The following is a 12,268-nucleotide window of genomic DNA, read 5'->3' as shown; positions in this document are numbered from 1 at the left end:
CAGGGGAAAACTCCCTGTGTTTTAATCAATCAACCAGTCCTGATCTGGCAGAGATCTGATTTACATTTTAGATTTCTGGCTGCCATCTTGGATCTTGATGTCGGGTTGGGAACACATCAGAGGGATGAGCAGTAAAGATGTTCTCACGTCGGTTCGATTTGAGGACAAAGTTGGAACATTTGATACATTTTCAGCTGCACTGAGTCAAACCAGCCAAACCTTTGAGCAACCTGTTCCTCTCCTTGCCTGTGGGGGCGCTGCACCAAGAACCACTGACACAAACGACACAAAACGTCTGAAGAAGACACAAAGCATAACTTCCTTCTTCATGAAAGTAAATAAAAACAAAGTAGCATCAGATGTTAGCAGTTGTAGGATTTCTCTTTTGTCTTTAGCCATTTCTCCTGCTAATGCTTGGCTAACAGGAGAAATGCTTTGGTTCTATTTACCCAGAATGCCCTGCGCTGTGGGCAGGAGCTGTCTCCAGTCCGCTTGGTGTTGACATCTGCATCTGAGCCTCTCCAGAGTTCACATTTTTTTCTCCACACTTTTCTACCTTAATTCCTCCTGAAGAAATAAAAAGTTAAACTAACAAACCGCATCAAGATGTTGAGAGAGCAGCTTCAGTTTAATAATTTATATTCTGGAGTTGCACCAGTCGATTTTTCTCATTTGGATCTTCAATAACTCAACATTTGAGTGCAAATGAAACTCAGGATAAATGTCTGATTGATTTGCAATTAGAAGTCAAACTCAGAAAAATCAAGTGGATTGTTCCCTGAAATAAAATTTTCAGCTTCCAATTTGGTGCAAGCATGTAAAATGTTTATGGTTTAATAAATCAGTAGCAGGACTGTTCCTTTAATGTTACAATGATTAAATGCAGATAAGATCAGAGGAAGAGCTAGCTCTCTGGTGTTAAACTGGGTTTCTCTGGCATTATTTAAACCGGTTGAGTTCTCTGCATTGGTTCTGTGCAGCTGGCTCCAGAACCGCTGCTCCAACCTACCAATGAAAAAAGCCGGACCTCCTTATGCGAGATGTCTCAAAACTCATTACAATTTGGATTTATGGACAATTAACAGGCAGCCCTTTAAGCTGCATGCTGTTGTTTCCTTCCTGTAAGAAGTGGCCCTCATTCATGAACTCAGGTCCAAATGTTTGACAAGAACCTCAGCTGCATATCCTCTGAAATCACCTGGAGAAATCGGTTCATTCTGCCACCAAAATCACTTCTCAAAAATGAGCTTTCAAGATAAAATTTTAATGAGAATGTCTCGGTGTGTACAAGGAATCACTGAGCGTGTTGTCAAACGACAAACGGGAAATGACACAGTTGCAGTGTGGAATGATCCGATCTCTTTCCGCTCGGTTCCCGGAGGTCCCAGAGTTCTGCTCGGGGGACCCAGAGCGTCGCTGCGAATTCCCACGCTGCATTCGCGCTTCTGTTGGTCCACCACATGGTTCAATGTTCAGCTGATACGGGAAAACAGGAGCTGGTTCTGAACTCTCTCTGTTGGGCCCAACAAGCTGAATTAGTGGCGGTAAAACATCAAAACCTTCAATTAGAGGAACCAGAAAGCAGTAAAATGGTTCCTTCAGCCTTATAAAACCGACTGGACCTTTAGGAGCCTTCCATCGACACAAACCCAATAAATTATCACAACTCTTTAATTTTCCAGATTCAAATGAACCAAATAACTTCTGGGCCACCAAGACAGTTAAGAAGCAGCTCCTGATGTAGCAGCAGAAACGCCGCCCAGAAAAAGTCAACCAAGGTGCCGTTTAAAGTCCTTAAGGAGGAGGTAGACAGAAGAGATGGTAACAGTGATGTGGTTATTGTAGTCCTACTGAGGGGAACTTGTAGTCCATATTAACAGTCTTGGATCACTTCCTGCTGAGGTCAGTTTGTGAATCCTCTGTGAGGTCAGCTTGTCAGCCGGTTTTGGTCAAACTGAAGGAGTCTCTGCGGCTGAGTCCTGAATCTTCCTGGGTTTTGCTACAATGGGATTAGTGGTTAGGTTGGGTGGATGAGGAAGAAGAGGAGGAAGGCTTTTTCTCCCACGGATGGAAAAGGTTGCAGGTCTGTGAGGAAATGGTTAATGCTCTTGTGTTGCTGAAAAGTTTGATACTGGGTTTTTTATCTGGACTTTTTAGTCACTTCTAAGTTTAATCAATCAAAGCATCAGACTCCAGAGTTGTAATTTGAAAGATAAGACAGATTAGTCTGGTTTTCTCAAACAGGATGAAGATTTTCCATCCTCCCTCTGTCAAACCGAATAAAGCAACAGTTTAAAGTCTCTTCTTGTACTTCCAGAAGCATCTACGTCTCTACCAACTAGAAATGTACTGAATGGTTTAGTCAGAGTCCTTTCTGATCCCCTGAGTGTTCTTGGTCTTGGTTTAGATCCAAGACCTTTAATAAAATCTTCCCCAATACGTAGAGATGCTGAGCAAACCTCTGCCTGACACTTTGAGCATCGACAACCTCTGAATTTAGCAATGTTTACGACGTAACTGGGACAAAAACATAACACTGACGAGCCTAAAGGGTTAACAAACGATAACTTATGGTCCCACTCAGGCAATCCTGTAATCTGGTTCCCAGTAAGACTTCCAGCTGCTCCAAGGATCGATCCCATGGTGAAAAACTGATATTCGGCCTGAAAACTAGACCAGTAAGTCATGAACCCAGAGACGGTTAAGTTGTCCCAAGGGTCATTAATTCTGGTTTAATGCTGATAAATCACTGCAGTGTTTAATAGACCCATATAAACATATCTCACTAGGATTGCAAAGATGGAGCAAATCCACTTTTGCAAATTAGATAAGATATATTTCTAGTGTTTCAGGCACTGAAGCACTAGAAATATATCTGGTGACTCAATGCCTTTTGCCACTGCATGACCAAAGGCAACAGATGCCTTTGGTCATGCAGAGGCACAAATTTGTCATTTCATGACCGGATTGGAAAAACCCAAATATAAAGTGAATAAAGGACCATTGAGGTGTCAAGATGACTTGCAGCTGATTTGAAGGGACGGTGGGCATTAATAGCTGGTGAGCAGAAGACCATTCATGTGGGGAGTCAATTTGACAACTGCATCATATTTTACCTTTAAATCCCCTTTGACAAAGCATTAAACCTTTCTGATGAAGCCTTCCTACTTCCTGTGATTCTTCCTCCTCTTCCTCCATCCAGTCGATGCAGGATTTCTGGGCTATCCGCACAAAGTCCTGCTCTGGTTCAGTCCGAGACGCCAAAGTCCTCTGGCTGAATTTCATTCAGTCCAGGTGTGTCTGTGTTGGTGACTCCACTGGTGAAGGAAAGGCTAGAAGAACCAGCGAAACGCCTCACCGGCTGGGACGGAGGGCGGCCGCTGAGGAGCAAACAGAGAAGAAGAGTTGGTGAAAGAGCCATCAGAAATCGAGCCTTTTGCCTGGCACATTGCAGCTCGAGTCATTTATTCAGGTTTGCCTACAAAGGAAGTGAGCTCCCTCAACGGTTCAGAGTCTTGCTCAAGTCTTGACCCAGTTGACCAGAAACCTGCTTGACTTCAAACCCAAAGGATCAGACTGAAAGGTTAATGTTTGCATCTCTTGGAGAAAAACTTTCTTCTCTAAATTAGAGCGTTCATGGAGGAGGTATTAAGTTAAAAGAGTTGTTTTTGGCCTTTTTTGTTTCGGACTGCAGGACAAAATCTCTGCTGAAGGTAACGGCGAAGTACTGACAAAGCTTTAATGTTCAGTACACAGTAAAGTTTAGGACCGAGGGAAAGTCTGTCGGGTCGACTTCAAAGAGCGCAAAGAAAGGATGAGGCAAGAGAGTGAAACCACCTGCCAACACACACATGCAGGACACACAGGTTCACACACTCTGTTTGCCGTGCACACGTGCATGGTGCTGTCAGTTGCTGTGAGGCTCCACAGGTCCAATTAGTGTGTAATTGAGGAAGATTATGGCTGCTAATTCACTGTCTTCGTAACGCACACACTCCTTGTTTTAGTGTGCAAGGGAGGGAATAATTAGAGTTAGTTGGTAGACATTCCCACAGGAAGTGTGTGTGTGTGTGTGTGTGTGTGCGCGCATGTGTGTAAGAGAGATATATGGAGTCATCAGTGAGGTCGAAAACCGGTGTCAATGAATTATTGATCGCCGCTACTTCTTACGGCAAAGACGAGCGCTGGCACACACACCCCGAGGAGAAGGCAGATAACATAAATATTCTCCGTTTCCCGCTCTCTGCAGGCTCTCTTTATCTCTGTGAATCAGTGTAGAGCTGGTGTGTGCGTTGGTGTGTGTGTGTGTTGGCAGCCTGCCAGACCTCGGCAGGCTCCAAGCTCTCGCTTTTCACCACCCACCATCTGCACAGCACTCACACACACTCACTCAGCGGGGTGAGCGATGCCTTCCAGCCTCCCTGGCAGTCATCTGGGTTAAGTGAGCCAGGACACACACACGCATACGCGCACACACGCACGCACACGCACACACACGCAGAGAACCAAGCACACACACAGAAACATGTAGAGAGAAGTAAAACCAGATAGAAATTTGGATCTGTTGCTGTATGTTCGCGAACATGTGCAGGGTCTTGAAAAAGCATTGATACCCCTTGAACTTTTCCTCATTTTGCTTCATTATAACAACAAACTTCAGTGTGTTTTAGAGGAATGAACAGACTGATCCAAAGTGTTGCATCGTTTTTGGAGTGGGAGCAAAATGAGGGAACATTTTAGAACCGTCTTCACTGAAGGTAAACCTTGAAGATCCAGTTCAGTTGAAGTGCGTCTCTAACTGGAGCCTCCAACAAGTTTTCTTTCAGAAATGTCAAGGATTTAGCTTCCGGTCCATTCTGAAGAGAAGAATCTCCACAGGATGATGTTGCCACCACCATGTTTCGCTGTGGGGTTGGTGTGTTTAGGGTGATGTTAGGTTTCCAACATGAGAACCTCTAAAGCGCAGCTAGACTTGACTCTACCCTCCATGATTCAGGTGGTTTTCCTTTATGACTATTTGACACCTCTACTGACATAGTTGGTCGTCCAAAAGGTGTGAGTGTGATCCTTATGCAACCCAACACAACCACAAAGGAGGATGTTGAAGCTATGTTGAACATTTTGCTCAGTTTGTGGCTTTTTGTCTGACTCAAGGAAGAAGAGAAGCAGCACAGGCAGCAGAAAAAGGAGTGTGAATGAAGACTCCCAGATGTTTGGGCGTACTGTATGTATTCTGTGAGGCTCCACAAACACTGTCCTGCATGGTTGAGATTTCATGGTCGAGCGAATCGATTGCATACATTTCCTTCATTTCCTCCAGTCCGAATGGATTCTAGCATGTTTGATGAGCTAGTTGCCCAATAATCTGTTTCTTGTACAACACAAAGTACGTGTACTTCTTCGGCAAAATTTACCTTTGCTCATACGTGTCCGACAGACGTCTGCTTTGAGTTTTCCTCTAGGACACGCAGGTCTCTGCAGAGTGAAGTACAACCAAATATGTGGGGGCCTTTAGTCGGTCCTGTGACTCTACCCAATCAGTGACAAATTTCTCAAAAAGAAGCTGGTACTACGTAACTTTTGCGATTGGAAAACCCTTATAGCTGAGTAGAACTGAGTCGTTCAGTAGGAGCCAACAGTGTATTGCTTGAAAGCTTAAGAGTTGATTTGACCACATCTTATCTGTATCCTGTCTATCACTTGTGTCACGGGACTTGCTTGGTTTTGTTCTTACCATTAAGATGTCAGTTTTGTAGATTGCTCAACTAATATCCGTCTTATCAACAGATTCTCTCTCTTGAGCTGTAGATCTCTGCAGCTCCTCCAGAGTTACCGTGGAGCTTCTGGCTGCTTCTCTAATTAATTCTCTCCTGTCAGTTTAGGTGGATATCAGATCTTGGTAGATCTCCAGTCGGTCTCTCCATGTTCAGCACTGTGGGAGAAAGCTTGGGATGTTGTTTGTAGATCCTAACCTCCTTTTAACTTCTCCAGAACATTCCCCCTGCCGCTGAGTTCCTCTGCCTTATTCCATCATCGTTTTCCCTCCACTTCACAATAAGGACCTACTTTGAGTAACTTGGTGAGAATAAGTCACGAGTGTCCAGCTCCAGTCCTCAAGGGTCGGTGTCCTGCTAGTTTTAGATCTCTCTGCTCCAAGACAGCTGATTCAAAAGGTTCAACTACTTCCTCAACAATAATGTTCTTTAGAGGCCGGTTGATTCAGGTGTGTTGATCCAGAGAAACAACCAAAACATGCAGAATTCCTGCACTTGAGTCCAGACTTTGAACATGACTAAACCCAAATAAAACAAAATGCGTAGTGATATAAACAGTTTGTATGACTTGGTTTGTGTTTTACCCTGTGTGCGTGTACTCACCTCCAGCACCCCACCTCCTCCTCCCGGCTTCTTCTTCAGCTCCTCACACTTCCTGAACTTGCAGATCTGGTGACCCGTCTTCCTGTTGCGGCAGGACGAGCAGACGCCGCAGTTGATCAGTCGTCTGCACGGCCCGCATACGCCACACCGCTTCCGCTTCCTCTTCGCCACTGTCCCTGACGATGATGAAGATGACGAGGAGAGGGAGACACCCCCCGCTGTCACCCCTGATGATGAAGGGGAGGAAGAGGAGGGGCATGGGGAGGAGTTGGTGTGCTGCTGGCAGTCCGTTAGCGCCCGCTGGCCGCTCGTCATCTGAAAAGCGCTGCTGGCATCTGAAATCCCGCCACCTGCGGATCCCATTGCCATGACGATGACCCCGGGGGGTAATCCCAGCCCCCCCAGGAAGCCACCACTCATTACTCCTCCCCCATTGCAGTTGCCGCCCTCTGATAGGCCCATCATGTCCGGGTGGGCGTGTCCCTGCTTGTTCATAACGCCACAGTCTGCCCCGCCGCTGTAACCGGGGAGAAAGTTCCCGTTGCTAGGCGCTATGGGGTGATGGTGTGCTGTTCCCTGGCTAACAGGAAGTGACGCAGTGTGTCCATGTTTCTCAGCTCCTCCCCCTTCACTTCCACCACCGGTTCCTCCCCCTCCAGACCCCCCACTGCTCTGGTGCATGCTGCTGCTGTGGGGGTGCGAAGAGGTCATGTGACCTGGCGTCGCCGAGGGATGGTGGTGGTGGTGCGTTGGCGCTGTAGCTACAGGTTTGGGCCTGCCCCAGAACATGGCCGCCGGGTGGTTCATGTTCATGTTCATGTTATCATGGCAACCCCATGGGGCTGTCGCCATGGCACCCAGCCTGGCAGCGGTGGGGGGAAAGATAGGAGCGGCGGCCGCCAGACGAGCCGCCAGTTTGGCTGATTGTGGGAAGTTTGTCACGTTCATGTTCATGTTGACGTTAGTCTTGTAGAAGGTGGCGATGGATGAGCGGTACCGGTCCATCTCAGTGGTGTAGTCGAGCATCGGCGCTAGGCCCGACACCTGCAGCAAAGACTTTCATCACTTTTCACTACGCCATGTGACTTTACATCTCAGAGACCAACAATTCACCAGCGCGGGTGATCTCATCTCAGAAATTCAGAAAACATCAACTCACCTGTCCCTGACCGCCGTAACCATGGTGATTTGGGTGATGGTGAGAGGGGGCAGAGCTTCTCTGCAGCATCGAGGAGAGGTCACTCTCTACACACACGCCGCTCGTCATTCCCGACATGACCTCTCACACACGCACACACAAACACGCATATGAACACGTTTGCTCAGGTAGCAGTTAGCTCTGTGAGGTCACTGTGTTTTGGTCTGTGGATAAAAACAGATCAGACAAAGTGCCTTTAGGAAACACAGTTTACTGATTTCTACAGATCACGATAACCTTCCATTCTGGTGTAAACTTTTTACCCAATATAAGTTAATAAAAGAGCACAATTTTTGTCTATAGCTGATATATAGACGTTGGTTTATCATATATTGGTAATACCAAGTTAAGAAAGGTTACCTCGTCTTTCTTCCAGAATATCAGAGCACCATGTGACGATACTTTTGTCAACAATGTATTCCCTCTTTAATACATTTGAACCTTTGTGTTCCCTGGTCAGCAGTATTTCCTCCTTCTTTTGGCGAGAGATCGGGGTAAGGACACCTCGCATCACCTCCGATATAAAACCAGCCCTACTCACTTATTCCAGTGCAGTAGATGGCCATATAGCGGTTTTGGTACTTGATGTTAAGCTGTTGATGCAATGTTGGAGGTCAAATCTGGGAGTGATGTCTCAACCAACCAAAATGTGTTGGCTCATTCTTATATTTCAGAAGATGTTCAATGGTTGGTGCCTATCTCCGGCAGTCATTGGGTAACAGGCAGGGTACACTCTGAGCAGATCGCCAGTCCGTCACAGGGCAACCATACACACCTAAGGACAATTTAGAGAGACCAATTAATCCAATGTCACGTTTTTGGCCTGTGGGAGGAAGTCAGAGTTCCCAAAGAAAGCCAAGCCATGCACAAGGAAAGCATGCAAACTCCACGAAAAAAAGACTCCAAGCCAGGAAATGGTGCTACAAGGTGCACCACCTTGCAGCCATAACCCAATGTAATGTATCTTCTGTAATTCACTGTGAAATGTGTCCTAATTTTTTTTCACTATCCAAAAATGTTAAAAAGACACATATACACACATGCTCAGACACGATTTAGAGTCCTGGTTCAAAGTTTTAGACAAACATGGAGAACAAGTTGAAGGTCAAGAGGAAAGGTAACACCTGCACCACTTTACTGTTCGTTGGTTTAATCTACCTGTAACTGTAATTATTTTGGTTTGAAATGTGTACATGGTTATACACTGAAAGTATTATTTCTATTAAGTTAGCATGTAAACTGGAACAGAAAAATATGCAGCAGTTCAGTCTAATTCAGTCGCAGTTTGAGCAAATCTGAAAAATGATGGATGGAAGAGTCGACGGAAGAGATGGAAGAGTCGATGGAAGAGATGGAAGAGACCGTCCTTATTCCTTTTCTGAACCATAAACAAAACAGTAAACAAAAAAAATGAGAAGGTGCAACCTCAAGGAACTAATCCTGATAAACCCCATGACATCATTATACACTATACTCTGCTGATCCCACTCTCTTTGCAACAAGCCAACAGAAATTGAGACGTGTAAAACAGTCCAACCTAGAAACCACAACCTCACCTGACAAGAACTGTACCATCATTTTGGTTGCTTCTCTAAGCCAGGATCAACCTTAAAATGATCATTAGACAGCATTGATGGTGGTAGGAAAGAGACACCATTTTGTTTGGGTCAGTCTGGGTGGTTGTACTATCCATACAGATTCAGGTTGTACAGGTGTTGGAATTTATTGGGTGCATGACCCACAAAAAATACAAACCAGGTTCTGATTGCCCCACAAAGACTGAACCAGAGAGGAAATGTTGCATTGTTCACTCTACTGGGTTCCTTCCATGATTATGATAAGTTCACCAACCCAATCGTTTAGCCATCTGACTCAAAGCAGGGATGACTGCTGTACTATACCATAAGGTATGGGCTTGTATTCCCAAATCCAGACCTGTAACTTTTAGATACACCCTTAATTCTACACATTTGAATCAAATAGTTAATTACCAGACCTCTGCAGAGCTGAAAGATGCTTAACGAGCCATTTGGTCCAGGTGTGTTGGAGAAGGGAGGCATCTAAAGGTCTAAACGATGGTAGATCTCAAGGACCGGTCATAGGGAATGTGCTGTATAGCAACCAACCTCTAGGTATGACTTCAGGTTACCTCTAGCAGTGGTACAGAAACCGTAGAGACCCAGCGCTAGTTTGGTGTTTTCAGCAGACCAATCCTCATCAACACCATGTTTACTAGCTGCTGCGTTGTGTTTAGGTTCTCCTGTGACCGGCCAGGTGACCAACTCACTGGTCCACGTCAATGATGGTGCATAAGATGATGCAAGGCTGCCTCTTCCATGTCACTCTTAATCTGGTTATATCCAGGTCCAAAGGCGTTCAAGATCCTCTGGATCAGGACCATCAGTGTGCTAAAACCACCAACTCTGTTTGTCTTCAAAAATGTATTTTGAATATGATTGGAAAAGAATCTGCATAATCAGCAGAGAAGTCCCAATATCCAGACTAAACCAGCCTGAAGTTTTGCTTAGAACGGGAAAGGAAAATGTATAAACTGATGAACTCCTACCCCAGTCCCTGAAAACTGGTAACAATTTGATGTGACATTATAATCTCTGGCTGCAGCAAGAAGGTTCTGGGTTCGATTCCCGGCCCCGGTCTTTCTGCATGGAGTTTGCATGTTCTCCCTGTGCATGCGTGGGTTTTCTCTGGGTACTCCGGTTTCCTCCCACAGTCCAAAAACATGATTGTCAGGTTAATTGGTCTCTCCAAATTGCCCCTAGGTGTGTGTCCATGGTTGTTTGTCTCTGTGTTGCCCTGCGACAGACTGGCGACCTGTCCAGGGTGATCCTACCTCTTGCCCAGAACAACCCTCCCGACCCCACTAAGGGACAAGGGTGTAAAGAAAATGGATGGGATTATAATCTCTTGCAAAGTGATTTTTTATTCCATTTCCATTTAAGATGCAAAGATCATTACCTGGTGTTTTTAACTGTTAAAATCTGTCCCCAAAATGATTGACTTCACCAGTATTTTAGTCCAGAAGACATAGACGTACTCGTCCCAGTTGTGATAGTTATGTCTGGTTACCTCAACATTAAGAAAAACTCCTGATTTTAGTTTAGTTTCAGATTGAAAAAGATCAACATCTCATGAACGTGTAGTCAAGTCGTTCCAAACTTTGGGCATGAAAAGTCTAAACTAAGAAGCTAGGATTGATTAGCTTATCTGAAGTGGCCCAAACCCCCAACTTTTCGGTTCCATTAGGGCATTTCCATGTTGACGTCTTTTCACTTTCCAGCCCATTATGCTGCTTATACAGAAGGCAGAGACACTTTTGGGGAGTCAGAACCTTCCCAAACCACTTTGGACCGGTGGTGTCCTCAGTTTGGTTCCCAGGTTCCCAGGAAATCCCGGACAGTTGGGAGAGTTGCCTGGTCTTGGACCCCATGGTGGCAGTAAAACAAACCAGCCAGGAAAGCATTCGCTGCCTTTTGTCAGTGTGTGAACAACGAGCAGACTGCGCGGTTGTGTGAATGAGTGTGAAATGTGGGTGTTTGTCAAAGGAAACAAACGCGTGCAGCCTCTAACAGAGTGTGTGCCTATCGCGTGTGTGTAGTCAGTGTGGAAATGTGTGTCGGCTCGTGCGTGCGTGCGTGAGCGCGTGTCCCACCCCCTCAACCACTCCTCCCCCCCCTCTCCAACCCTCAAACTCCCCCGAGGCGTAACTAATTACCCTGTCTGGTCAAGCGGGCCGGCGCGAGCTCCGACAGAAGGTCACAGCGGCCACCGACCGCGAGGGGAAAACGGCTCTCCCACGCGACACATTAACACCTCCCCCCCTCAGGCACTGAAAGCCAAGGAGCAGGGAGGAGGGAGGCGAGGAGGGAGGGAGGGGAGTGATGAGAGGGAGGTGGAGGGGGGTCAAACACAAAAAAAGGCAGAGCCGATAACGACCGATAAATACCGTGAACACAGCATGCAGTCCGATACAGCGCGAGGAGGAAGGGAGAAGATGGACGGCGCGTGCTGCTGCTACTTACCGGCCCCGCGAGGAGGAGGAGGAGGAGGAGGAAGAGGGTGATGAGGAGAAAGAGGAGGAAGGAGGAGAAGACCGTCTGGGAATTAGCCCGCCACGGATCATGGCTGGCGGGGAAGGAGACAGAGAAAGAGAGGAGAGGAGGGGAGGGGGGGGAGAGGAGCTCCGGGAGGGATTTGTCGGTCTGTTGGTACCAAGGAGGAGGAGGAGGAGGTGATGGAGGGAGGGATAACGGGGAGTGGGGGTTGGAGGAGGAGGGAGGAGGGGGTGGGGGGCGGATGGATAATCACCTGGGCTTGGCACAAGCGAGCGCGAGGCGGGGAGAAGGAGGGAGGGCGAGGCGTTAAATTAGCCCGGCCGAGGAGAAGGGAAGCGGCTCTGTGGAGACCCTGCAGGGGAGGAGGAAGAGAGGCGAGGAGCTCGAGGAAAGGAAAGCGAGAAAAAAAACAGCACCACGGGAGGAGAGGGGCGGGGGAGGAGGGGTGATGAATAATGGCGGAGGTTATGAACGGATACGTGCGTCGCTCTCGCGGCAGGGCGAGAAGGGGAGGGAGGGAGGCAGGGGGTCCACACGACGCTGATGTTCGGTAACAGAGAGGGGAGGCTGCGTGTGTGTGTGTGTGTGTGTGTGCGTGTGTGTGTGTGTGTGTGTGTGCG

At 47.0% G+C, this 12,268-nt stretch overlaps 1 protein-coding gene across 4 annotated transcripts; it reads right to left on the bottom strand.

The window, feature by feature from the left end:
• Window positions 1–1,243: 1,243 nt before the first annotated feature.
• Window positions 1,244–12,262, bottom strand: LOC106958974 (CXXC-type zinc finger protein 5). Of its 4 annotated transcripts, none has more exons than XM_015051169.1 (4): window positions 11,902–12,262; window positions 7,537–7,739; window positions 6,378–7,421; window positions 1,244–3,380 (listed from the first exon to the last, which is right to left on the bottom strand). In XM_015051169.1, the coding sequence occupies exons 2-4, from the start codon at window positions 7,651–7,653 to the stop codon at window positions 3,333–3,335; spliced, it is 1,209 nt and encodes a 402-aa protein (XP_014906655.1). In that variant the 5' UTR covers window positions 7,654–7,739; window positions 11,902–12,262; the 3' UTR covers window positions 1,244–3,332. The 4 variants fall into 4 exon arrangements, with proteins under 4 accessions (XP_014906655.1, XP_014906654.1, XP_014906657.1 ...); XM_015051168.1 differs by lacking the exon at window positions 11,902–12,262 and adding an exon at window positions 11,616–11,883; XM_015051171.1 differs by lacking the exon at window positions 11,902–12,262 and adding an exon at window positions 11,540–11,615.
• Window positions 12,263–12,268: the final 6 nt, after the last annotated feature.

Source organism: Poecilia latipinna, unplaced genomic scaffold, assembly GCF_001443285.1.
Source record: "Poecilia latipinna isolate Pla-1442-1.1 unplaced genomic scaffold, P_latipinna-1.0 Scaffold1034, whole genome shotgun sequence".
NCBI lineage: Eukaryota > Metazoa > Chordata > Actinopteri > Cyprinodontiformes > Poeciliidae > Poecilia > Poecilia latipinna.
Note: the sequence above shows the minus strand (reverse complement) of the source record. Positions and strands in the feature narration are given on the sequence as shown.